Below are 27,421 nucleotides of genomic sequence, written 5' to 3'. Positions count from 1 at the left end.
TGATACTGTAAAGCACTTGGAAAGTCACAAACCACTTAAAAATTTTTGAATAAAACTTACCGTCATCTCTCCACCAAAACATTCAGAGGCAAGTTGAGCAGAATCAAAAGGTTTTACCTCAGCATCATTAAAAAGATACCTAAAGCAGAGCATATATGTATTGATCAAGTATATACGTACTATATATAAATATATGTATGTATGACTGGTTCAAAATTGGCAAAGGAGTATGACAAGGCTGTATATTGTCAACCTGTTTATTTAATTTATAAGCATAGTACATCGTGTAAAATGTCGGGCTGGATGAATCACAAGCTGGAATCAAGAGTGCTGGGAGAAATATCAACAACCTCAGATATGCTGATGACAGCACACTTATGGCAGAAAGTGAAGAGGAACTGAAGAACCTCTTGATGACAGTAAAAGAGGAGAGTGAAAAAGTTGGCATAAACTCAACATTCAAAAACCTAAGATTACGGCATCTGGTCCCATCACTTCATGGTAAACAGAAGGGTAAAAAGTGGAAAAAGACAGATTTTATTTTCTTAGGTTCCAAAATCACTGCAGATGGTGACTGCAGCCATGAACTTAGAAGACATCTGCTTCTTAGCAGGAAAGCTATGACAAACCTAGACAGTGTATTAAAGAGAAAAGACATCACTTTGCCAACAAAGGTTTGTATAGTCAAAGCTATGGTTTTTCCAATTAGTCTCCAGAAGTGACAGCTGGACCATAAGGAAGGCTGAGCACCAAAGAATTGATGCTTTCTAATTGTGGTGTTGGAGAAGACTCTGAGTCCCTTGGACTGCAAGGAGATAAAACCAGTCAATTCTGAAGGAAATCGACCCTGAATATTCATTGGAAGGACTGATGGTGAAGCACCAATACTTCCATCCTCTAATGAGAAGAGTCGACTCATTGGAAAGACCCTGATGCTTGGAAAAATTGAAGGCAAAAGAAGAGGGCGGCAGAGATTGAGACGGTTAGACAGCATCACCGACTCAAAGGACATGCATTAATTTGAGCAAACTCTGGAAGCAGTGACGGACAGGGAAGCCTGGCATGCTACAGTTCATGGGACATGACTTAGCGACTAAACAACAATAGGTATTTTATCTGTGTTGTGCCTAAATATTTAGATTACATTCTATATATTACAAATATTGATCAAACATTAATATGCAATCAATTCTAACTAAGCTCTTGTTTTGATCATTCTAATCCACTAGAAATTGGGAATATAGTCTCACAACATAGTTATAACCACCTTAAAATGTGGTAGATCTATTTATAATCTAAGAGTAACAAAAGAGTTCATATAATCGAGGAATAAAAAGTTTGCATAAATATAACATGTAAAGCTATTCAAAAGAAAATATTAAAAGCCTGGAAAACTTACAAAGATAAAGGTACCATTTCAAAATTTATTTTCAAATGGACCAGAAAAAGTAAAAGATACCATAGACATGATGGCTTAAAGAAAAAGAGTTGAACAAAAGTATTCTGCTAAAAAAGTGAAGTTGCTTAGCCGTGTGCAACTGTTTGCAATCCTATGAACTGTAGCTTACCAGGTTCCTCCGTCCATGCAATATTCCAGGCACGAGTTCTGCTAAGCACACATCAATTTACCAATGTACACTCTGTTCAAAGCAATATCCCCAATACTTAGAACAATGCCTAGAACAGCAATAGTCTCTACATACGAGAATTTACCCAACAGTATTCGAAGGCCAAAAACCAGCAATTGAGGACTGATTGAATGACTGACTTCCAGCCATTAACTTGATAAAAGATGATAAAAAAGAATGTGTGTTAGAGAGGAAAAGTAAAGTGAAGAAAATGGAGTATGCAGGTAATTTCTAACTGGAATATATAGGGACTTTGTGGCCATCCACAGGTAAGATTCAGAAGGTGCAATATTGTCTATGACTCTTTAGCTGTGTGCAAAACTCTTGAGGGTCTTCATTTTTCTTGAGTAAGCATTTGTCAAGTTCTCAAAAAAGTGCAGAAATCTATAAAGCTTTAGAACAATGGATTCATTTTATCTTTTGAGAGCTGCTTTCATTTAAACATTTTATGTGCCCCCTTTCCAGACATAGATAAAGTTTAGAAAACAAAAATCTGAAAACATATCTCAGGGAAAAAACTAAGCTTATACTTTAAAAATTGAAAAAGATTTTTCTTTTAAATCCCAAGAAAAAAATATTTAAAACTCACCATTTATTGTTTTTATAAGCATGTGGGTTGACTATATCTCTAATAAAGCTGTAATAGTGTCCACCATCTGCTGTTCCTGTATGAACAGTCACTCCTATCAAGTCATACTCATAGCTCTCCGTGTCTTTTGAATGATCACTGACTTCCTTAAAACCTGAAATGATTTACATAAAATGGCAGGAATTTTGAAAATAGCACACAGCGATATCTTAGAATCACTTGATAGACTATACTTCATGCACAGAAATAGGCACAGATACTTCATATATTCAAACAGGCACAAAACAACTTTATTTGCTGTCACTCACTATTTATAGCCTACAATATTAAGAGAACTTTTATACACATTACTGGAAAAACAACTACCTTGTTAGTGTATAACTAGGGACAATCTCAACATAACAAGTAAACGTAAATTTTTGTTTGTTTAATCTGGATATCCCTTTTGAAATAGATAAACTTGAATGAAACAGTGTATATTACCTTTATTAGAAATAGGCAAACACAAGATCTGAAAGGTATTAACATATTTATGCCTGTTAGTCTATGCTGTGAAGCACTGTACTGGTAGCATGCTTCTGTGTATTAGAAGCTTTATGTACAAAGAAACAAAATAAAACATACTTCCAACCATAGAGATTTCAACTTGAAAGGCTATTATAATAGATACTAAGGAAAAAACTCCAGACGATGTACGATTTGCGATCTGTATTTCCACCATCACACAGGAAGCAAAGGTGTGATTAAAAGCAAGTATGAAAGGGCAGATTTGGTTCACCTGAGTGCACAGTCTAACGTGAAAAGTGAAGCGACAATTAGCTGAAGAGGAGGACATGGCTGACAGTGTCAGGGCAGGGGCTAAGGAGTTTGGGTAAACTAGGATTGATTCTGCGGCCTAGTAAACTTTATCTTAGCATTTTTGTTATTTTCACGCATGGCGGCATCATGAAAAATACAGTGAAGCACAGTTACTATGCAGTCTTGCTCTAATTTTACAAATAGTTTGAAAGCATTCTGAAAAGTAGGACGTATATATACAATGTCAACTTCTTAACTCTGTCTATATTTTCAAACTTACCTCTTTTTGATCACTTCCTGAAATTCCTAAACGTACTCAACTTTATTATAAAGTTCCCTCCCTTAACCCTGTATCTCTTAATAGTTACAATCACCATCCTCTCTTTTCAAAGAAAGATATGTTATTCTCTTGAAAGAGCAGTGCTCACTCACTGTTTATAACTCTCATTTCCCGTTTAGTGAAGAATGAAACATTCATTGGATGCTCATTAAGTGCCCAGCAATACAGTATAAAGATTAAAATATAGTCCTTTTTCCTAACTCTTATAATATGGTGGCTCTTCAAATCTCAAAAATTTCAATCTGCATAACTTTCTATACAAACAAAATACCACCAGGCCTCCCTCTTATGTAAACTAGAACTTCTCTCTGCCAAAGAAGAATGGAAAAGGTAAGGGCTAAACCAGTTCTGCTCTCTTCTCTCATCTATTCCCATTCTGCTTAAATGTCAACCTTCTCTTGAAAGCAACCCTGTGATTCCCCTCAACCAGTCTGACAACACTTCATGTTAATAACCCCCTGTTGACCAGGAACCATGTTTATCTCATTCACTATTGTGTCCCCAATGCCTAAAACAGCACCTGCAACACAGTCCTGCTGCTAAGTCGCTTCAGTCGTGTCCGACTCTGGTGACCCCATAGACAGCAGCCCACCAGGCTCCCCCGTCCCTGGAATTCTCCAGGCAAGAACAGTGGAGTGGGTTGCCATTTCCTTCTCCAATTCATGAAAGTGAAAAGTGAAAGTGAAGTTGCTCAGTCGTGTCCGACTCTTAGCGACCCCATGGCCTGCAGACTACCAGGCTCCTCCGTCCACGGGATTTCCCAGGCAAGAGTACTGGAGTGGGGTGCCATTGCCTTCTCTGGCAACACAGTCCTAGTAGATACAAAATGTTTATTGGCCAACTGTCTGAATATACCATATTGTCTTTAAAACCATTTTCCTAAGATTCAATTTAATTTCCTTAAAAGTATATTTAATTATAATGTTGTAATTAGGACTATCTTGTCATGGCAACTTACAGTAAACATAGGCAAGAGAAAGAAATTTTGCATTACCTTCTTTCCTGTCACTCTTTCCCATAAGGAAATCTTCTGTGTAGGGTGTCATATCCAAACGTAATGGGAAGGAAAAGTGTGTATTCACTTTTTCTTTCATCATTGTGACCATATTAAATGTATACCTCATAGTATTGAAACTCAGAATCCGAGGCAATTTCTTAAAACATGCTCTGAAAGACAAAAAAAAAAAGTTGTTAAAAATTATCTTTCAAACGTATTCTAGCTATCAATTACATTTATACTATACTTATTTCCATATTCAATTCAGAGTAATAATAAATAGTACTCTGAATCATGCTCTTATTAAATCTATCAATCTATCTCCTTCTACATGACTTTCTATTCTGAAAGCACTTCCTCACGTCTAGATGAGAAAAACAAATGAAAAACTACAGTAGACTGTAGAATATGCCATGATGAGAATGGGAGAGCAAAGCACAGTCTTCTTAATAAGGTAAGATTATTTGGGAACCACTAGCATAAGAAACACAAGCTGAAACCAAGACTGCCGGGAGAAATATCAATAACCTCAGATATGCAGATGACACCACCCTTAAGGCAGGAAGTGAAGAGGAACTAAAAAGCCTCTTGATGAAAGTGAAAGAGGAGAGTGAAAAAGTTGGCTTAAAGCTCAACATTCAGAAAACGAAGATCATGGCATCTGGTCCCATCACTTCATGGGAAATAGATGGGGCAAAGTGGAAACAGTGTCAGACTTTATTTCGGGGGGCTACAAAATCACTGCAGATGGTGACTGCAGCCATGAAATTAAAAGACGCTTACTCCTTGGAAGAAAAGTTATGACCAACCTAGATAGCATATTCAAAAGCAGAGACATTGTTTTGCCGACTAAGGTCCGTATAGTCAAGGCTATGGTTTCTCCTGTGGTCACGTATGGATGTGAAAGTTGGACGGTGAAAAAGGCTGAGCACCGAAGAATTGATGCTTTTGAACTGTGGTGTTGGAGAAGACTCTTGAGAGTCCCTTGGACTGCAAGGAGATCCAACCAGTCCATTCTGAAGGAGATCAGCCCTGGGATTTCTTTGGAAGGACTGATGCTAAAGCTGAAACTCCAGTACTTTGGCCACCTCATGCGAAGAGTTGACTCATTGGAAAAGACTCTGATGCTGGGAGGGATTGGGGACAGGAGGAGAAGGGGATGACAGAGGATGAGATGGATGGATGGCATCAATGACTCGATGGACATGAGTCTGAGTGAACTCTGGGAGCTGGTGATGGACAGGGAGGCCTGGCGTGCTGCGATTCATGGGGTCGCAAAGAGTTGGACGTGACTGAACTGAACTGAACTGAGCATATCAGTCAGAGAAGGCAATGGCACCCCACTCCAGTACTCTTGCCTGGAAAATCCCATGGACGGAGGAGCCTGGTAGTCTGCACGCCATGGGGTCACTAGGAGTCGGACATGACTGAGCAACTTCACTTTCACTTTTCACTTTCATGCACTGGAGAAGGAAATGGCAACCCACTCCAGTGTTCTTGCCTGGAGAATTCCAGGGATGGGGGAGCCTGGTGGGCTGCTGTCTCTGGGGTCACAGAGTTGGACACGACTGAAGCAACTTAGCAGCAGCAGCAGCATATCAATAGAGAGTGGTATTATGGTAGTAGATAAAATTTTTCAGCAAAGAATGAGTAACTGAGAAAACCAGAGCTTGAAGCCAGAACTGAGTGTGATCGGTTGAACACTTACTATGTCATTATAGACATCTAGAAGTATGATATGGAGAAGGCGATGGCACCCCACTCCAGTACTCTTGCCTGGAAAATCCCATGGACGGAGGAGCCTGGTAGGCTGCAGTCCATGGAGTCACTGAGAGCCGGACACGACTGAGCAACTTCACTTTCACTTTTCACTTTCATGCATTGGAGAAGGAAATGGCAACCCACCCCAGTGTTCTTGCCTGGGGAATCCCAGGGACAGGGGAGCCTGGTGGGCTGCCGTCTATGGGGTCGCACAGAGTTGGACACGACTGAAGCGACTTAGCAGCAGCAGCAGAAGTATGATAAGAGTACAAGAGGACTGAATAATACTTTTCTTGGGACATATTTGACAATATTAAAAAAAAAAAACAGAATCGTATTAGCCAAATTAAAGGAATGCTTCAATAAGGAAACAGTTATCAAGAACAACAGATTTATTCAATAAGCTTATTCCAAACTTATTGAATAAATAAGATATTCTATAAGAAGGAAGACTCAATTATCTTTCACTGACTTCTAATTATATTACTCCACAGTAATAAACTTTTGCCTGACTCCAGTCTGTTTTAACTCCTTAACTTCTGGCCTATCCTTTCATCAGATGAGTTTGTCTTTTACGTGTAACTGCCTGCACAGCTATGCTTTGAGTGTATTCATTTATAACTTTTCTCTTTTGCAACCAACTTGACTTCTGGAGACTGAGAAAAAGAATACCATTCTTTTCAAGTGCATATTTATCTGGGAAAATCTTCTATTAAGCAATTGGAAAAGAAAGCTTTTCATTCACTCTCTTCAAACATGCTCAGATCTACTTCATGTAGAAAACTCCTCCTCTGCTTGATTTCAAAGTTCTTTCTAACGTCTATCTTTCTTTCTGTTTCTTACTGTCAAACTTCTAAAATGAATGATCTATACTCTGCGTCATGTTCTCTGATGATTCTGCTTCTATTGCTACAAACTGACAGAAACATCACTGAAACTATCTTTTTGAAAAATTCAATGATTTTATTTGGCTGGTATTTTTTCCCTCCTCTCTGCAGACTATGTCAATTGAATGAATACCTTCTTGAAATTCTCTTCCCCAGATTCTGGGTTACCATAATATCCTGATTCTTTTCCCTTCCTGACTTTCATTCTGTCACTTTTTCTTCTGTATTTTTAGCTTGGCAAAGGTCTGAATTCTTTACAACGGTTATGTTCTTTCTCAGGCAAATGTTTGATGGCTTCAATCAACTATGCAGATAATCCTCACATCCAGATGTTAATCATCTGGTGTCACTGTATATTAACAATCTTATTTTCTATTACCATAAATGTAAATCCTCTACTTAAGGCAAGGTGGTCAAATCCCAGACTTCTAGTACTTCTTAGGTCACTACTGTTTCTCTGCCTTTGTTCCTAGTAATGAACTACATAATCTTTCAATCTAATTTCTATTCAGTGTTCAAGGGTAGGATTGAAACATCTTTACCGAACTACTCTCTGTCCTAAACCAGCCATCTTGTGGCTAGCTCTAAAGAAAAAAAATCTCACTTTAGAAGTTCAGAGGAAGTCTTCAGCTCATGAGTAGATTCTTTATCATGTTCCACTGAGTGCATGGGAAAGGACTAAGCAATCATACACACCTTGTTAAATATTTGATTAAAAAAAAAACTAAGAGTGCTTGAGTGTTTACTTGAATAACTGAATGAAAACATGCTGTGTAAGAATGAGCTCCAAGCAGCTGATTATATCATGTAATCATGTAATTTTCATAAAAGCGTAACATTACTTTATCCTAAGTTTGTATTTTACTTCTATTTGATGATTTACCAAAATGACAAAAATTAGGTTTCAAAAAAGCATACCTTTTTTCAGCTCGTACTTTCTTCCCACAATGAGAACAAGTATACATGTTGTCACCTTCTAAAGTATCTTTAATAGTAACTTCATCAAGAGATTCCTGTTTATACATTTAAGAATTTCATATTATTATTATTTGCAACATGCAAAAAACACAAAAAGCATTCATTACAATTTGAACAGAATGCACAAAGGAAATAAAAGTTTTTATTTTTAAAAATGAACTCTTAAATTTAGTAAAATATGGACAAGGCGCTCTGAATCTTACTAAATACTTCTACAACTCAACTATTTAAATTCTGATTAGGAAAAATCAGTTCTGTGGTCTACCTTTAATTCTTATTTGAGTAATATTGCAAGAAGAAAATAGATGAAAACATGAAAATTTTCTCTCAAAGTAACAAACAGAAGCCTGCTCTCTCTATATATATATATAAATTTGTGTGTGTGTGTATGTGTGTATACACAAATAGTTGAAACACAGGAAAAAAATTTAAAAATATATACATTACTCACATAAATATTCTTCATATCAGCCACCTGGCACCTCACAGTATAAAACTCTTCAGCAGTCTGACTAACATGTTCACAATCCTAGTTAATCAATAGTCAAAAATTGGTAAATTCTCATAATAAGCTAAAACATACATAAAAATTTTCAAAAAGCAAAAAACAGGAAGAATACTTACCAAGGACACAACATTGTTTGTTATTACACCTCCAAACAAACTTTTGACAGTATTTTTCTTTAAAAAACAAACAAACAAAAGTCAGTAATTTAGAACTGTGCAAAATCTCTAAAAATTTCAAAGGAACTTGAACATTACAGTACTAACCAGTTCTGGAGACATTTCTTCTATTTTAGTAATCAAATCAGTAAAAAACTCTGTCATATCTTTCTGCTCCCCAGTGTTCAAAGGCTGTTTATCCATGGTGTATGTTTTACAGAAAGGTCTAGGATTATATGCCTTGCATTCACTCTCCTGTGAAAGAAAAGGGTGTGTAAGGAAGAGGATTATCCAACAATCAAATAAATGTACCTCTCAAATAACAATAAAAAAAGTATCACAAGGTTCTTGAATAAAAACAACAGTAAAACAGGTAAATAAAATCTTTGTAAATCTACTAATAAAGAACGAAAATACTCTATTTCATTTTTGTTTTGATTCTCACTTTAGTATTCATGGACTTCCCTGGTGACTCAGTGGTAAAGAATCCACCTGCAAAGCGGGAGACCTGGGTTCAACCCCTGGGTTGGGAAGATCCCCTGCAGGAGGGCACGGCAACCCACTCCAGTATTCTTGCCTGGGAAATCCCGTGGACAGAGGAGCCTGGCAGGCTACTGTCCAAGGGGTCGTGAAGAGTCAGACACAACTGAGTGACTAAGCACAGCACATGGCATTTTCATTTTAATAGTCCTGGTACCAGAAGATGCTTAAAGTACCATAAGCCAAGAAATTTTCATTTTTTTAAGTCTAGGAATTTCTAAGAAGGAATGTGGAATGCAGACTTGTATTAGGAAGCATAAAATCAAAGCCTTTACAGGGTGAATAAACTTTCCTATCAACTGAACTTTGGTTTAGTAGTGGTTTAAAACAGCAGTAATACTCAAAGCCTGCATCTGTGACTCCTTCTAATTCAATAGAATTCTCCCATAGCAGAATAGAAATCAATAAACGTGACTTTAGCAAGCCTATCAACAATTGATGTTTGTCAAGAGAAAAAAAAAAAAGGAAGTATTTTCCTCTGGTACATCCCTATCACAGCACGTATGTCTTTGACCAAACAAGATAATGAATCAGCAGAAGTTATCTTTTATTGTCTTATTTTCCTACAGTCCCCAAATTTACTACCTTAAAAACTGTTTCTGTTTTCTCAAGTTTCCACATCAAGAATACAGCTCACTAATATTCAAATAAATCAATTATGTAACTAATATCTGATGATTATTACTGTGTTACAAAGAATTAACCAGATGTCATGTGGTGGCTTTTTACCCCAGGTAATACATTGTGAAATAACGATTTTAAAAAATAATAAAAAGCAGTAAAACTGCTTTGTCAGTTCAGATAGCATGTATCCAACTCTCTTAAAAGATTGTTAAGTGGAATCAAGGGATAACTAACAAATCTTTTAATTTTGTTTCAAAAATCTCATTTACTGAGTTTTCATTAAGTCTCAGAAGATGAAATACACAGGAATAAATAAATCTCTCCTCAAAATTCTAATAAGTGAGACAAGTAACTTTCAATACAAGTACTTGTATAACAAAATTATGGTGACAAGGAATACTCTGGAATTTGGTCGCTCAGGGGACACTTTCTCAAGAAAACCAAGTTGATTCCTGAAAGATGAGAAAGGGAAGAAAATGGAGAAGAGTGTTAGCAGAGGAGAGCCACACGCAGCAGGAGCAGCGTAGGTAATGGCACAAGCAAGGAAGCACAAGGCGACGCACTTCTCTGGCCTACAGTCACTACAGGGTGGGGCTGGGCGTGGGCAGCGGCTGGGGGGGATACAAAAAAGGAAGTGGAAGGGAAGGGGATATGTGCCATCCTGGCTGGACCTGAACACCAAAACGAATTTCTTAATAAAGAACCACTGAGGAATTTTAACTAGGGCAGTAGTATTTTAAGATTTGCTATTTTTTAATGATTAATTTTATAGTTTTACAGGTGGAAACTAAGAAAGACAAAGAAAAATCAGTCAAAAAATCCTAAGACTAAAGGGTGGGGGTGACCTTGTGATGAAAAATGGATTGGATGTTAAGAAATTCTTCAAAGGATAAATTAACAAAATGCAGATGACTGAAATATTGAAGTTAAAATTCACCATGATAAAGAACATTAGCAACTGCCAAAGTCAATCTGAAAAATCAGAGTATATAGTCAGGATAGGCCAATACACTCGAACTCCAATTAAGGTTTTTTTTGGTCAAAGGGTATATCTGACTAGTTTCCAAATCTGATTCTCAAACATACCATTAAATATGTAAACATTTTTTGAAGCTCCAGAAGAGTGGTCTTATGCTTCATATCTTCAGAATACTGTAAATTAAGAAAAAACCTTCCATTACAACATACTGGCGTTGATAGTAAATTAGATATTTTAGAAAAGAAAGCATTAAAATGTGCTAAACACTCTTTTCATTCTTTTAGCCATTCTTTTAGGAAAAACACGTCTGTTTTCTTTAGCAATTTTAGCATTTTAAAAATTGAAGTATTTTGTTCATTATACAAACACAGCCATCATTATTATGAAAGGAACTAAATAAAGAAATCTTAAAACTACTTTATTTATCAGTACTTATTTGGTTCAATGTTGATGTACAAGTTGGCAATTTTGTAAGAACAGAAAACATCTTTTCCAGAAACAAATTCACACATTAAAAAATTAACTCATCCAGTCATACCTTCATTTTTTTCTAGAACAGTAGATCCTTAACACTGCAGGGTAATTCTGGCCAATTTCTGAAAATCCTCTAAATATTCAAGTACATTAACTGAGATTTAGGATTCTGGGTACACTAATTTACTGGAGACCTGGTTCAGAACATCAGCCTTATAGGAGAGTCTCACATTCATGCCAGGCACTTGTTAGATATACTCTATCTCATTAAAATTTTAAAATAACCAATAAAGTAGTTAATATTCTCTTTACAAATTATTACCTGTCATAATTTTGAAGAAGCAGATGAATCTTGAAGACATTATGCTAAGTGAAATAAGTCAGTCACAAAAGGGCTAATACTGCATGATTCCACTTACGAGGTACTGAGAGTAGTCAAGTTCATAGAGACAGAAGTAGAACAGTGGTTGCAAGGGATATGGGTGAAAAAAGAATGGGCAGCAAAGTATTTAATGGGCACTGAGTTTCACTTGGGGTAGGTGAAAAAATTCTGGAGATTGATGTGTTAATGATTACAGTGTGAATATACCTAATACCACACAACTGTACACTTATAAATGGTTAATAGGATAAATTTTATACTGTGTATATTCAGCCACAATTAAAATACATGCAGTTTTCTTTAATCTTTCCGTGAAAATCTGAAAAGGAAATAATAAAAATGACATTTTCATGTAAGTAATCAAGTGCTCATTTGACGAGAGCACTTTCCAAAATCATGTCAAATTTCTATTCTGTAAGAATTCCTTATGTAGAGACAAGTCTAAATTTAGTTTTTATCCAAAATTACCATTTCTGATATTCATTCACAGTTAACACAGGTGATTGTTCTTTTTCTACATACTAATCCCTGACAGTGCTAATGGTTAAAAGGTGATGTTAACATGAAGAAGATAGACTATAAAGTGTCGTTAAGTCATCTCCTAAAAAGAAAATCACTGAAAACACGCTTCTTTAATAAGTGGTTCTATAAAGTTATACAAATGGGGACAACCTAATTTAGTCACAAAACTTTACACATGCCTAATGAAATCAACTTCTAATTATAATCAGTTAGATGATAAAGACATCAATTTAACTAAAGCAAAAAAAAAAGAAATCCATTTGAGTATATTGTAAATTTGGAGACTTCGAAGCACACCTTAAACATAGTAAGGATTCACTAAAGATATACAATTTCAGTACTTTGTGGTGGGGGGTGAGGTTGGGAAAGCAAGGACATCAAGATGACATGTAGAAGAAAACAAAAATTCAGGTATAAAGAAAGTCTGCCAAAATCTTATAAAAGCAGTCCAGAAGGCAAACTAAGAAACAGCCCATGGCAAACAAAGAATGAAAACTACAAAGAACAAATTAACAAAAATAACATAAAGTAGAGCTTACTTAAATAAACTAGGCCACAGTCAAATTTACCTTAAAATATTAAAAAATAACAAGTTCAGTGATTCTAATAATAATTTCCTATTTTGTTTTAGGCTTTGCTTATTATCTATGTAAATAAAATTTATATTTTTTACTGAAAATAACGTGTTCATTCAATACACTGAGTGTGTATATTCCACAACTGTATTTTCCTTTGCTAAATAAATTATACTGTCGCGTTTGGAATAATCAATTGAAATGTTAAAATAATTCAAATATATATAAGTTAGCTAGTAATATCCAATTTTGTCAATTTTAATTAAAATTATTTTCTCAAACAATATTTACTAAACTGAATCAGGATCTATTAACAAAGTTTTAAAATTCTGTTTTAAAGTTTTAACTTTTAAAGTACAGAAAACTGTACCTTAGCAGTGAAAACAGCCTGTCTTGCCTCAGGTATCATATAAAGTTGCTGAATAGTAGAAGCCAAGTAACAAGTAGCTCCGAGGTTAGTCAAGCCAACAAATCTACACTCAGCACGGACATCTTCATGAGGCCAGTAGTCCCACTTATAAGGTGCGTGAGCTGCTGAAAAAAGGAGGGAGAAAAAGGCACCCCCCAAGCAAACTATTAAACATAATGTATTCTGCTTTCACTAACAGCCACTATACCTGTTACTTATTTAATTCATATACATATTACTTAGGTTTATATTACTCATTTAGTTCATATACATATTTAGTTCACATACATAAAATATTTGGTACATTTCAAACACACAGTAAAACTAACTCATTCCTAAATATTCAAAAGACTGTCAGAACTTGACTTTACTTGGCACTAAATTATTTAACCCCAAAATGCCAAAGTATTTCACATATCTCTGAAAAAGTTCATCACAACTGTTGCTTTAAATTCAAAAACCAATATTCCCTTTTTAACTTCATACATCCTAGCATCAATTTTACATTGTTAAAACGTATGAATGATGAATTCTGTCTTTTTATCATATGAATGGTGAATTCTGTCTTTAAATCATGCCCTCCAAAATCTTATTTCCATGAACAAAATTGACAAAGATTAAAGGAAAAGAAGCATGCTTACACTGCATGTGTTGTGCCATAACCCAGTTATGTATTAATCTGTAGTTTTCAACAGATCCCTTTACCATCTCCACTAACAAGTCATAAGCAGCAGCTCTTGAAGAATGTGATTTGCACTTTGGCTGTTGTCTATCTTTTAGACTAGGCAACAAAAACAGGAGATTGAAGATATCTCTTAAAAATTCCTGGGGGAGATAAAAAGAAAGACCAAGTATATTATCCAAGCTTAGAAATTAATATCTCAAATATAGTAAATTCTATAGAGTAAACTGGACTATATGACAATCAAAAGTTTACTAAAGGATTGTTTTAAACTTAAAGGAACATCACATACCATCATCTGAAAGTATTCCCTAACGTTATTTCTCTTAGAGAAAAGTAAAATGGGAGAAGGCGCTCAACTTTACTTTTCTCTCCCTTCCTAATATCTGATCGTTTACAGTCCCAATGACAGTATATTGTTTTTGACACCATTCAGTGATTAAACATTTTAACCTAGGACTCATTACTCCCTATCTTGACTTTCTCTGTATTTACTTAAGCTTCTCCTTATTTCACTCTAATAATTATAGTAGTAGTAGCAACAGCAGCAACTCACTTATAATGTGCACTTACAAGTGCCAGATACTATTCAGAGGCCTCAAAACAAACAAAACACAAAACAGGTTAACAATCTAGCCTGGCGTCAGACCTGGAAGGTGCTGCAGTCAGAAATTACAACGTCAAGCTCTTAACTTCAATAACAGTGAAGTTCAAACTGAGGTGCAAGGCTTAACCATGTAAAATACATCCTATAGGTGTTTTTCCCTAATCTGCCTGAGGAAGGGTCACTTTTCCCAACCTGTTCTTTAATTGGTCCTTTCCTACTATTCCAAAGAAAGTTATCTCCCTCAGCCATCTCAAGTAGTACGATGGTATACTGTTCTGGGGTATAAAACCTCCTGGAGTACTATGTAGAAAAGAGGTAATATTGTTAAGACTGAGACTGCTACCCTTAGAAAAGGCTGCACTTTAAGGTTGGCTCTTGACTGCTGTCTGAATTCTTGAACGCTGAACAGTTCCCTCCTCTGTTATAAAACTTTCCTGAAGTGATAAAAGTGGCCCACTATGGCTATCTGTATTTAGTTTACACAGAATACTTGCTTTTCATCTGAATTTCAGTAACTGTGGTCCATTATGCAGGTATTATGTGCCTATATGACCAAACCCCTGATAAAACCCCTGAACTGCTTGGCTGAACAGCGCATCCCAGGCAGACAGCACCTCAATGTCACAATCATTGCTGGGGGAATTAAGCACATCCCATGCAACTCCTCTGGGAGGTGACTCTTAGAAAGGCATACCTGGTTTCCACCACATCTGGCCCCATACTTTTTCTTTGCTGAATAAAAGTTTTGTCATGAATACAATTACATACTGAGTCCTTTGGGTCCTTCTAGTGAATCACCAAATCTGGTAGTGATCTTGGGACCCTCCGACACAGGTACCAAATGAAGGACAATTTAGAATATTTTCCCATTAATGATCTCACCTCCTCCATCTCATTGTTGTCAAACAGAGTACAGTGCATAGTTTCTGACTTGGCAAAGAGAAGTAAGCTTGGCTAAGAAGTATAGAAGGTGAACAGAGGCTTATTTTATATAGCTGATAAACTGACAATAAGGTTATATCTCATCTATTCTATAACTGAGAAGGAGAAGACTGTCTTGGAGACACAGAGTAGCATGTTCACGTGAACTGGAAATATGTCACTCACTCAAACAGAAATAGAATTGGCTAGTAACTAGTGTAACAATGAACTATCTTTGATAATTTAAATATAGAAACTAAAAAAGCTAAATATTCATAGCTTCAAAGTTTTGACAAAATATACGTAAGGCCTATGATAAAAGTATTTTAATTAAAATATTAGGGTTGGTAAAACCATGCTGAAATGAACAGTACTTTTGTTTTCCTCACTCTAGAGTTTACCAGGAAAGCAGGTGGCCTTAAGCCAAAGAGCAGCATGTTTATTAACATGTCTTAGTAGCTCAGTCATGTCTGACTCTTTGTGACCCCATGGACTCTAGCCCAACAGGCTTCTCAGTCCATGGAATTCTCCAGGCAAGAATACTGGAGTCATTCCCTTCTCCAGTGATCTTCCCAACCCAGGCATCATACCTGCATCTCCTGCATTGCAAGCACATTCTTTACCATCTAAAGCCACAAGGGAAGCCCGTATTAACAATAGGAATGGAAGGAGTTTTAACAATGCTATTTAACTCTTTGAATTTCTTCTGAATTATGTGTCAAAGATCATACTCTTTTTGACCTATTTAGATCGAAAGTTATAATGTACCATTATAACAGTGCAGCCATTCCGGTATACTTCACAGAAAGAAGAATCTCAAACAGATACCTGAGAGAATAGGTCTGAGTGTGATGTTTGACATGTAATTCAGAAGAAATTCAAAGAGTTAAATAACATTGTTAAAACTCCTTCCATTCCTACTGTAAACAACATGTAAACAAGGTTTCTCACAATTTATATCTCTAGAAAAATAAAGTAGGAAGAGAAAATCTGCAAACAATAAACTAACTTAAGGTGGCCTGCAACAAATTCATATACACAAATCCTTACTCTTCATTAACAGCTAATTAGAAAACAAAATTGAAGAAAAAAGTCCATTTACGATACCTAAGAAAACTCCTAAGCAGAATCTTTATTAAAAATTCCTAAAATTCAAATTCTAAATGACATTAAATTGGATAACACAAAAAGACTGGTCTTCATAAATAAGGAGACAAATACTGCTCTTGTATAGGCAATTTAATATAATTTTAATATTTTCTATATCAAGCCATAAATTTAACACAACCCCAAGTTGAAAAGTATCAGAATTTTAATTTTTGAAAGAATGAGACACACTGATTCTAAAGTTCGTTGTGGAAAAATAAACCAAGACAATTCTGAAAAGGACTAATAATGAAGATGGACAATCTCCATAAGACATTAACTGAAAACTTTAACTCTGCTTAATTAGAATACAATACTGGAGAACGAACAGATCCATAGATTAAAGCAGAAAGACCAGAAACATCCCCAAATATACAGGATACTTTTCTACATACAAAAATTCTACAAATTATCAAGAAATGGACCACATACATACATACATAAAAGGAAAATGAGGGCAGGATTTGAGCAACTCGAAGAAAAAAATAATACAAGTAAATGGCTTTAAAACACATGAAAACAAGTATGAATATACAATGGAACAAGTATACAGAGATGTTCACAGGAGTTTTTTTTTTTAAACAAATATAGACAACATCAATGTCAATAAAAATTAAATAATTTCTCTTTTGATGTATTCAAGTTTTTAATGTATTTTCTCCCTTTTTTTGGATTCATTTTAAATGATGAACACAAACCACAGAATTGTTATTTACATAATATATACCTTTGTATTTAATACAGCCACATAAAGTCCTGGAAGGCCATTACCAAAACATCACTTGAAATTAAAATACGTAAGAATCTTACCTTTATCAGCACTACCTAAAAATTCCTTTTTCTTTAAAATGATGTTTTGCTTTATAATGATACATTATCAGAAAGATCAATTAATATATTTACACTTTGGAATAAAAATTACATATTGACCAGAAACTATAAAACTCCTAGAGGAGAACATAGGCAAAACACTCTCCAAAATAAATCACAGCAGGATCCTCTATGATCCACCTCCCAGAATACTGGAAATAAAAGCAAAAATAAAAAATGGGATCTAATTAAAATTAAAAGCTCTGCACAACAAAGGAAACTATAAGCAAGGTGAAAAGACAGCCTTCGGAATGGGAGAAAATAATAGCAAATGAAGCAACTGACAAACAACTAATCTCAAAAATATACAAGCAACTTATGCAGCTCAACTCCAGGAAAATAAATGACCCAATCAAAAAATAGGCCAAAGAACTAAATAGACATTTCTCCAAAGACATACGGATGGCTAAGAAACACATGAAAAGATGCTCAACATCACTCATTATCAAAGAAATGCAAATCTAAACCACAATGAGGTACCGTTTCACACCAGTTAGAACGGCAGCGATCCAAAAGTCTACAAGCAATAAATGCTGGAGAGGATGTGGAGAAAAGGGAACCCTCTTACACTGTTGGTGGGAATGCAAACTAGTACAGCCACTATGGAGAACAGTGTGGAGATTCCTTAAAAAATTGCAAATAGAGCTGCCTTATGACCCAGCAATCCCACTGCTGGGCATACACACCAAGGAAACCAGAATAGAAACAGACACATGTACCCCAATGTTCACTGCAGCACTGTTTATAATAGCCAGGACATGGAAACAACCTAGATGTCCATCAGCAGATGAATGGATAAGAAAGCTTGGTACATATACACAATGGAGTATTACTCAGCCATTAAAAAGAATACATCTGAATCAGTTCTAATGAGGTGGATGAAACTGGAGCCTATTATACAGAGTGAAGTAAGCCAGAAAGAAAAACACCAATACAGTATACTAACACATATATATGGAATTTAGAAAGATGGTAATGATAACCCTGTATTCGAGACTGCAAAAGAGACACAGATGTATAGAACAGACTTTTAGACTCTGTGGGAGAGGGAGACGGTGGGATGATTTGGGAGAATGGCATTGAAACATATATATATACTATCAGGTAAGAAACGAATCGCCAGTCTATGTTCAATACAGGATACAGGATGCTTGGGGCTGGTGCACGGGGATGATCCAGAGAGATGATATGGGGTGGGAGGTGGGAGGGGGGTTCAGGATTGGGAACTCATGTACACCCATGGCTGATTCATGTCAATGTATGGCAAAACCAATACAGTATTATAAAGCAAAATAAAGTAAAAATAAAATTTTAAAAATAAAAAAATAAAGAAACTGAAAAAAAATTTTTTTTTAACTTAAAAAATAAAATAAAATGCTAATAGCACCCCAGCTGAGAAACACTGGGGAAAAAAAATTACATATTGCTTTAAATATAACATAAGACTTCCACCAAGCAAGACTATAAATAAGTCAAGTTATTCCCAGTGAGAATAACAGAAAAATTTTTAAAGATCCAGGAGAAAACCCATAAAACAGGGCTTTGTGCAATAGGGGTAGTAGCACAGATTTAAGACAGCTAAGACTATCACTTTAAGTTTATCTTAAGAATCCCTTAGCCTATGTTCATGGCGGACAGACAATCTTCCATTCTGGTGGTTATTCCTGTTTCCTAAGATGATCAGTAACCCCAGGAAAGCAATCCTCCAAACCATAACTTAATTTCCTTAATGAAAGCATGGACAAAAGTGCCAGTGATATAACACAATCTAAAGAGAAATTAGACATTTGTTGGTATAGAGTTATTAGGAGTTATCAACAGTCAATTATAGAATTTGTGTCAAATGGGCCTTTAAGGTATGAATCAGTAAGTCTCAATGGCTACATTAATTCCATGTGCTATTAATTCAAAATATTCAATTCTACAAAAAAACTATTAAGTACAATAGCCTCTTCATATTGTCACAGTAATTAAAACTTGTTCTGCATTCTAAAAACAAGGCTAAGATTTGTATTTCTAGGATTCATCTTATTCAAAGTTCACTGTTCCTACCAGTAATAAAGTTCTGATAAACTTTATATTTGTATGTTTAAGGAGATTTAACATATCCACATACAAGGAAACAATATTAAAAAGCTTAGTCTTATTTCATATAAATACTTATTATTATTGGTAATAATAATGTATTATTACCAACCTGTCCTTCCCTTGAAAATTTAAAGGGTGGTTTGTGTTTAATAACACTTGTTGCAAGCCTTAGGAGTCCTGTAAGCCCATCATCTTCTATATTACCATCTTGATGATCGAGGATCTCCCTGCTACAAAAAACACAAGTAAAACAAGATAGGTCATACAGTTACATCCTTTATCTTTATGCAACAAAACTGTCAATTTCACATCAAATTTTACCTTCGAATACAGTCAGCCAAATGCCGTGCCAAAGCATCCAGGTCAAGCAGTGTTGTCTTAATACAAAAAGAAAATACAAAATTCAAATACAGATTTTTATATTTAGTATTTCAGTATTTACTAAAACAAAACAAAAAAAAATCCTTTACTTTTAAGTAACAAGAATTCTTCAAATTCATTAACTTGACAATTAAATTATAAGTAATATATAACTACTCTTTACTTGTACATAATATCAATAAAATTATAGTTGTAAATACATCATTAATGTCCTTCAAAAAAATCAATGAAATGTTGGCAATAAATTATGACAGCCATAGTAATTTAATGAGAAAACACTGGGTTTGATTTATTTTTTAACAATTTTACTGAGATAATAATTCACATACAATTCACCAAGGTTTGCTTCTAACAGTACCTTCTGAAATAAACTTAAATAGACAGTTCACTTCAAAAATCTTTATTCTCATTATAACTGAGCAACAAAATTAAAACAGATTTCACGAAACAGAATCTAATTTAAGAGGATTCACAGTACAGTGGTTAGGACTCCACGCTTTCAGTGCAGAGGGTGTGGGTTCAGTCTCTGATTGGGGCCATAAAATCTTGAAAGCCATGTGGCACGGCCATAAACAAAAAAGAAGAAGAAGATTCTCAAAGAAACTCGTATCACCAAGAAGGAAAATTACTTTGAATACCAAGCAAGAAATAATAGATTCCTACTTTAAATGGGCAACCACAGGTTTAAAAAAAAAAATTCCATGTCTACCTGGCATTAGTATTTTATGGATAAAGTCAAATACATTAAAATATGTTCAAGGGGAGGAAGACCTGGAAGTGGTCAGAAGTAAGATAAGTAAATACTAGGGATGTAATATACAACATGATAAATATCATTAACATTGCTGTATGTTATATAAAGTTGTTGAAAGAGTAAAGTGCTCATTACAAGAAAATAAAATCTCTTTCCATTTCTTTAACTTTATATCAGTATGAGATGATAATCTTCAACTATGCTTATTGTGGTAATCATTTCATGATGTATATAACTCATTATGCTGTATACTTTAAACTTACACAGTGCTGTATGTCAATTATAACTCAGTAAAACTGAAAGAAAAAATTACAACAGGGTCAATATTGATTTTTAAATTTCTCAAATGTAAAGTAGAATAAGAATTCAGATGTAAACTGTTCCTTAAAACTAAAAAGCTCAAATGTTAAAGGACTTTTAAAATATATAGTGTATACATTGGACTTTGATTGAAATACATGAAAAAAATTGACAGAAAAGGTTCCCTAAATATTTAAATGTAAATTTTTCAAGTGTTTCTCACTTTTCTGTGAGATCAATTAGATTTATTTTAGCTTGCTAAATTTATAAAAAGGAAAAAAAGTTTTTATGTGGCCAAGCTTTTCTTCGAAATGGACTTGTTTTAAATGCCTTTGTTAGACAGCAGTATCACTGTAGTCTCATATAACAAAATTAGAAGGTCAGAAAACTGATAGTGCTCTTTAGCTTAAAGTGATTTCTATTAACTTCAACTTTATTTTATATACTCAAAATCTACTTACTATTACAGAAATCTGTATATTTAAAGTCTAAATTTCACACTCCAAATAAGATTTTATATCCACAGATCTTACTCCGAAGACACAGGAAACTACTGATAAGTACCAAGCAAAGACATTTCAACTAAGGTCAAAATAAAATGAAGGAATGAGAGCAAAACACAAAGGTACAAATGAAGCAGAAAAACTATGACATTTTCAACTGATTAAAGACTGATAAAACTGCCCTTAATGATAAGGACTTATAAATTCATGAAGAAACATGTACATAATTCATCTCTATTAACAAGTTAATATAAAATTTTCTGAACATACCTGACTAGCATCCTTTATATGTATGTTGTCAACTAATTTGCACAACAACCAAAAATATTCTTTACATCCAGGTTTTAACATTGGTTCTTCTTCATAATCATCTATCTATTAAAAAAAATTTAAACTTTGTGAAAAAAGTTTAAAAGGGGAAAATGAACTTAAAATTATATTTTAAAAACTATTAGGGTTTATTAAAAAATGTTAAATCCCTACAAACTAAACAGTATTCAAAATTTAACAGAAAAAGTTCTGAAGAAGACATTCCTGGTTTCTTTAAAATTAAAACTACTATGTACGTAAGTCAATGATGAGAAGTCTGAGGAAAACACTACTCTCAACTTACTTATAAACTACTTGGTAAAGATATGAATAACGTATAATACTAAATAATGTAGTGTCAACTAAAAATTCAATGACAATGTGAAAACACAAGAAACCTACAGAAAATGAGTATATATAAATCTACCCACATGTAATGGTCTATTATAGTTTTCAAATCTGGAAAATAAAGAACATTACATTTCTTACACGGTTGATGACAGTAAATATGGAGAAGAAAAATCCTACGATGCATCATATTTCTAGAGATTAGTATAATTTACTTATTAATGGGCCCTGAATTTATTATGTGAGAGAAGGGGTTTACAAGGCTAGTAATGAATAAAGCTGAAAATTCTAAGTATCACAAAGATAAAACAACTGTGATTGAGTAAGGAGAGTGCTACATTTATGATGTTTCTGTCATTCAACTTATCAACACAAGGCTCAAAACTTATAAGGACAAATGTTATTTCCAAAACAGAATACCCATGAGAGATCCCACAGAGCTGAAACCAAAGCACATAGAATCTATCCTTAAAGTGTAACATGGACACAATATGTCACAATGCTGTTACAATGCTGTTACTTTAAGAACTATCATCCTCCTAGTGAAAACTATAAATAGTAAACAGGTATTCAAAATTACTTGCAAGAATAATATAATGATAAACGTGGGGCAAATGAACATGCAGAAATAGAACCTGCTGTTGAACACAGTAAAATCTTACCCTGATAGGTTTGAGTGCTTGAGCATCTGGAAGGAACTTCAACAATGTTGAGGCAGCCAGTAGCAGAAAAGAGCGATTGATTGAGTCTCCTCCATCCAGCCCTGATAGAGATAACTTATAAAGACCATTGCAAGATTCATGACGGACTGCAGTCTAAATGAAAAAGCAAGGTCCAAAGATAATCCGAGTCAGTGTTAAGAAATTAATCTTAAAGTTGATACGTTGCCAGAAATAATATGTTAGATGGCTTCTTTAATAACATATTTTAAAACACAATGTCCTGATCACATACTCAGGCATGTAAATAATACACAGTCAAATGAAGTACCCCAAAGTTATACAGTAATATGTAAAAACATTTTGGAAATTCCCAAATATGGCCATAAAAAAAAAACCAAACACTAAATACAAGAACAGACAAATACAAAAAGGATTGAGAAGAGATTATTCATAATAATTTATTTACATGATTAAGTAACAAGAAAAATATTTTCAGAACTAGAAGCAACTTAGAAAGTATTTAAACCAAAACATATTACATATTTTAGAATCTTGTTCAAATGTTAGAATAGTTACCTGGGACAGAGTGAGAACAAGAACACATATGCATTCAATACAAAGCTAATAATTCTAGAAAATGTTCTCTAAAAAAGATGTGAATATCGTGGCTAAGTGTACTAATAAGTGTTTCTACTATTTCATTTAGGATATGGTGTGAGTAACATCAAGATATGATTGGTGAAAATTATACTGACTTCACTGTCAACAATGAAATCAAAAGGAAATATATATAACTTATTGTCGGTCTCTCTTGCATCTAAGGATACTCTCAACTAGATAAAGCAAAATAAATTTCTCAAATATAAATTACAATAAAGGCTCAAATCTTTCTAAAGCCTCAGGAAAAAAAAAAAAAAACAAAAGAACCACTCTGTAAACAAATACTGCAAAAAAAGAAAAATATGAATGCTACACAGTAACATTCACACTTAAGTGCACATAGTTCAAAATACTCTAGATCTTAACGGATTAATAACTACTTTCCAGGATATATTTATGGAATCACATTCGTTTCCATTAGCTCTTTTTATTATCAATGCTAATATATGAAAAAATATGAAGAGTAGAACTAATCTTCAATCTTTAGCTTACCTCAGGAATAAGGAGAGTCAATTTCTTTAGCCAATCTTGTAAATGATCACTATCAGCAAGGCTAGATTTCACTAAAGAACAGCAATGAGCCCAACTCACCAAGAGCCACATAGAATAATGTGAAACTAAAGAAAAATTGGAAAAAAGTTACTATAAAAATTATTATAAAGACTTGCACTATAAAGAAAACAAAATGTTCGTTATCAAAGAAGGGTATTATACGTAAATGTTTCCAGCCATCTAAATCTTTATCTATTAAAAATCAACTTTGTGGAACCCTTACCTTCATGTCTAGACCTGTGATCAGATTGAGCTTTCAAAACTCTGTAAAGTAAAAACATACCACCAGGAATAGTTAAATTCAGCAATGAATTAAAAAATAACTCTATTTCTACTATATTCACCATTTAACTTTCCCAAAAGATTATAGATTTTTATGAAAGATAATAATTTATTTTTCCATGGTCTTCATTTTTTGTTTAAAGAATCACTGGCAAAATCTTATTATAACAAACACTAAATGACTTCATATTTAATAAATAAAATCTGAGTGAATCCCATATTGACTTAAGTGCACTCTCACAGTGCCTAAAAATTTGGTTACTGAAGTGATATGGATTACAAAGAGAAAGGTTATAATGGTTTAGAATCTAAATAGAAGACTTCTAAAAGGAAAAAAATCATACACTGGCATAAATGCCCCTTTTTTTGGTATGGGTAAATTCAATTTTCATTGGGAATAGTTAAAAGTAAATTATTGAAAAGCAGAGAAAAATAACTAATTTAATTCTATATTGCTTCAGTTCTATTTTTTCCCCCATGATACTTTTAGTAACTTCAGTGGAAAATGTATTACCTCAATTTAAAGAAAACAGTAAAAATTTTCAATTTGATAACACCGTTACACAGGAATTTAGTATTCACCTTAAAATAAATTGCTGTGTTTTTTTTTTCTTAAGAAAAGCACAGATCTCTAGATACATACTTCATTATAATTAAATTGTGATAATTAAAAAACGCCTTTGAAAATTTCAAAATCTGTGTAACTGATTTAAAGTAAAAGATACTGAAAAGTTAAAACTTATAAATCAAGATCTGGTCATATTTCATGTTTAACTTTTATCATATTGGCTTAATATAATTAACTTTACCAAGAGCAACCTACTCATGTACCTTTTAAATCTGCGGCATTTGAAGATTTTTGGTAACAGACAGCAAGTTTTTTCTAACTACCTTAATTGATATAAACCTTCCAGCATCATATAAACTGAAGGTGGAAGTATACAGAACGTATGTTAGAGGACAGGGAGAAAAAGTTAATTTATTTATCTGGAGGAGAGTAACTAGTAGTTGGTACAGAAAACCTATTTTTCCTCATATAAACCAAGGTCAAGTTACTGCACTTTCTTTGTTTCCCTACATTATTCATTCATAAGTTTTATAACTAATAGGTGAAGTGCCTGGCACTAATAATGGTGAGCAAAATGAGATAAAGTACATACAAAGCTATACGGTCCAGTGGGGTAAAGCAAGTATTAATCAAGTAATGCAAATTCAATAGAGACAGACACTAAAGAAAGACATACTAAAAAAGAAACAATCTTAAAATAATCATGCTACTTATATTCAAATATTGCTTATGAAAGTGACTTTTAAAAGCATCTAAAAAGAGACAACTAGCTATTAGCCATAAATAAGCACTTTGAAACATGCTTACATGAACTTTGTAAATCATCTGAGTAACAATGGCAAGCTTAAGCCCAACATAACACCTAGAGAAAACAATACTTGAAAATATTTCTACATACTTTAACATAATTTATGTGATTATTTAAGGTATACAGAATCAGGTCTTTATGTATTAGCAAGTATCATTTATACACTATTAAAATTTTGTATATTATTTTTTAAAAATCACCAATGTAGCCCAAATAAATTGGATCATACGACATGTTTAAACTATATCCTTAAATAAATATTTCCAGCTTTATCTACTGAGAGCCCAGAAGCAAGTTAACATTAGGAGTCATGAGTATCCATATTACACTGGTTCCACACCAACAACTAGGGCTTCCTAAACACTGATTCCAGAACTAAGGCATATAAGCAAAGTGAACAGTAATAGTAATGAATTATCTTACATTAAAAAACCCAACTTGATACTAAATAAAAGGAAGAGAAAGCTCTTCCTCACAACAGAATGTCAACTAATAAACATAAAATGAATGGCTAAGTGTCAGAAAATCACTAGTTTGCAAACACTACTGATACTTAATACAGGCAAGAATCATCATCACTGTAATCCATAGGTTAGTTTTAATTAGAAAAATCAGAAACTTCACTGTAGAGAAATCTGGATGAAACCAGAGTGACTGATCAAAATCACTAATAAGACAAACAGCTATCACTGGGATGAACTGGGAAAGATATGTTACTTATTGAGTATTCCTGCTAAAATGTATAGCCTGAATTTAATTGTAAGAAACAATCAGGAAAACCTAAACTGAAAGGTGTTATAGAAGAACTGGCCTGGGATGCTCAAAAATGTCTGTTCCATGAAAGAAAAGATAAGAAATATCCCCTATTACAGGAAATGGAAGAAATATGACTATGAAACACAGTATGTTATCCTGGATGAGGAAAAAATTGTTATAAAGAATATTAATGGGATTTGAGTATGGATAATATGTTAGATAATATTATATCAATGTTGAATTTGAGTATTTCACTATAGTCGTCAGGAAACTGTCCTTGGTCTTAGGAAACACATCAAACTCTTTATGGGTAAGTGACCATAATGTCTGAACTCTTACAGAATTTAGGATAACATATAAATAAACGTGTGCACAGGGACACCCACAGAAAACGCTATAAAAACTTGCAAAATGTTGGTAACAATATGCAAGTCTAAATGAATGATATGAAAGTGCACTAAAATACCCTAACCATTTATCTGTTACATTTCAAGTTTTTCCAAATTAAAATTTTTAGACACTGTATTCTTACTACATATACATACATAACGTAAAAACATCATACCTAGGAGCCAGATTATCATATGTATAAGCAACAGACATAAGTCGCTGAATCAAACTGGTTCCTTGGACAAGAACAAGAAATACCTTTAAAATAAAAACATTAAAAAAAAATCTGTAAATACACTAAAGCACAAAACTGCATTTTAAACAGACTCTATATTACTTTGATTTTTATTTATAAAAATATAATACTCTAAAAATGGTTATTGGAAAATACTACAAAAGAATTAAATACTAGAAAAACAGATTTTCATAAACAAACATAAGAATAGCAACTTTAAAAAGAAAATAATACAAATTTAGAAAATACACAGGCAAATCCTCTCTATTTGACCCACAAATTATCTGCATGTCACCCAACAGAGCAAGAAAAATTACATATTATACATGCCAGTGATTTTGGGGGGCAGTAGATGAAGTAATACTTTTCACTTGAAATAAATACTACAGGTAACCAAGCTTGGAATCCAGATTAAAAATCCTGAGGTTCAGCATTAGTTTACTTATTTTCAAG

At 33.8% G+C, this 27,421-nt stretch overlaps 1 protein-coding gene across 6 annotated transcripts in view; it reads right to left on the bottom strand.

The window, feature by feature from the left end:
* Positions 1-27,421, bottom strand: part of USP34 (ubiquitin specific peptidase 34) — a 230,355-nt gene that overhangs the window by 46,382 nt on the left and 156,552 nt on the right. For all 6 annotated transcript variants that reach the window (XM_015094329.4, XM_042246017.2, XM_042246016.2 and 3 more), the window contains 17 exons: positions 26,909-26,991; positions 24,153-24,193; positions 23,870-23,994; positions 22,718-22,870; positions 21,669-21,773; positions 19,782-19,837; positions 19,570-19,690; positions 13,788-13,971; positions 13,108-13,268; positions 10,892-10,957; positions 8,750-8,896; positions 8,603-8,659; positions 8,430-8,507; positions 7,919-8,013; positions 4,350-4,522; positions 2,218-2,371; positions 61-139 (listed from right to left, as the gene is read on the bottom strand). In XM_015094329.4, coding sequence (XP_014949815.2) covers positions 61-139; positions 2,218-2,371; positions 4,350-4,522; positions 7,919-8,013; positions 8,430-8,507; positions 8,603-8,659; positions 8,750-8,896; positions 10,892-10,957; positions 13,108-13,268; positions 13,788-13,971; positions 19,570-19,690; positions 19,782-19,837; positions 21,669-21,773; positions 22,718-22,870; positions 23,870-23,994; positions 24,153-24,193; positions 26,909-26,991 — 1,878 coding nt within the window. The remainder of the gene's footprint in view (positions 1-60; positions 140-2,217; positions 2,372-4,349; positions 4,523-7,918; positions 8,014-8,429; positions 8,508-8,602; positions 8,660-8,749; positions 8,897-10,891; positions 10,958-13,107; positions 13,269-13,787; positions 13,972-19,569; positions 19,691-19,781; positions 19,838-21,668; positions 21,774-22,717; positions 22,871-23,869; positions 23,995-24,152; positions 24,194-26,908; positions 26,992-27,421) is intronic.

This window comes from Ovis aries, chromosome 3, assembly GCF_016772045.2.
Source record: "Ovis aries strain OAR_USU_Benz2616 breed Rambouillet chromosome 3, ARS-UI_Ramb_v3.0, whole genome shotgun sequence".
NCBI lineage: Eukaryota > Metazoa > Chordata > Mammalia > Artiodactyla > Bovidae > Ovis > Ovis aries.
Note: the sequence above shows the minus strand (reverse complement) of the source record. Positions and strands in the feature narration are given on the sequence as shown.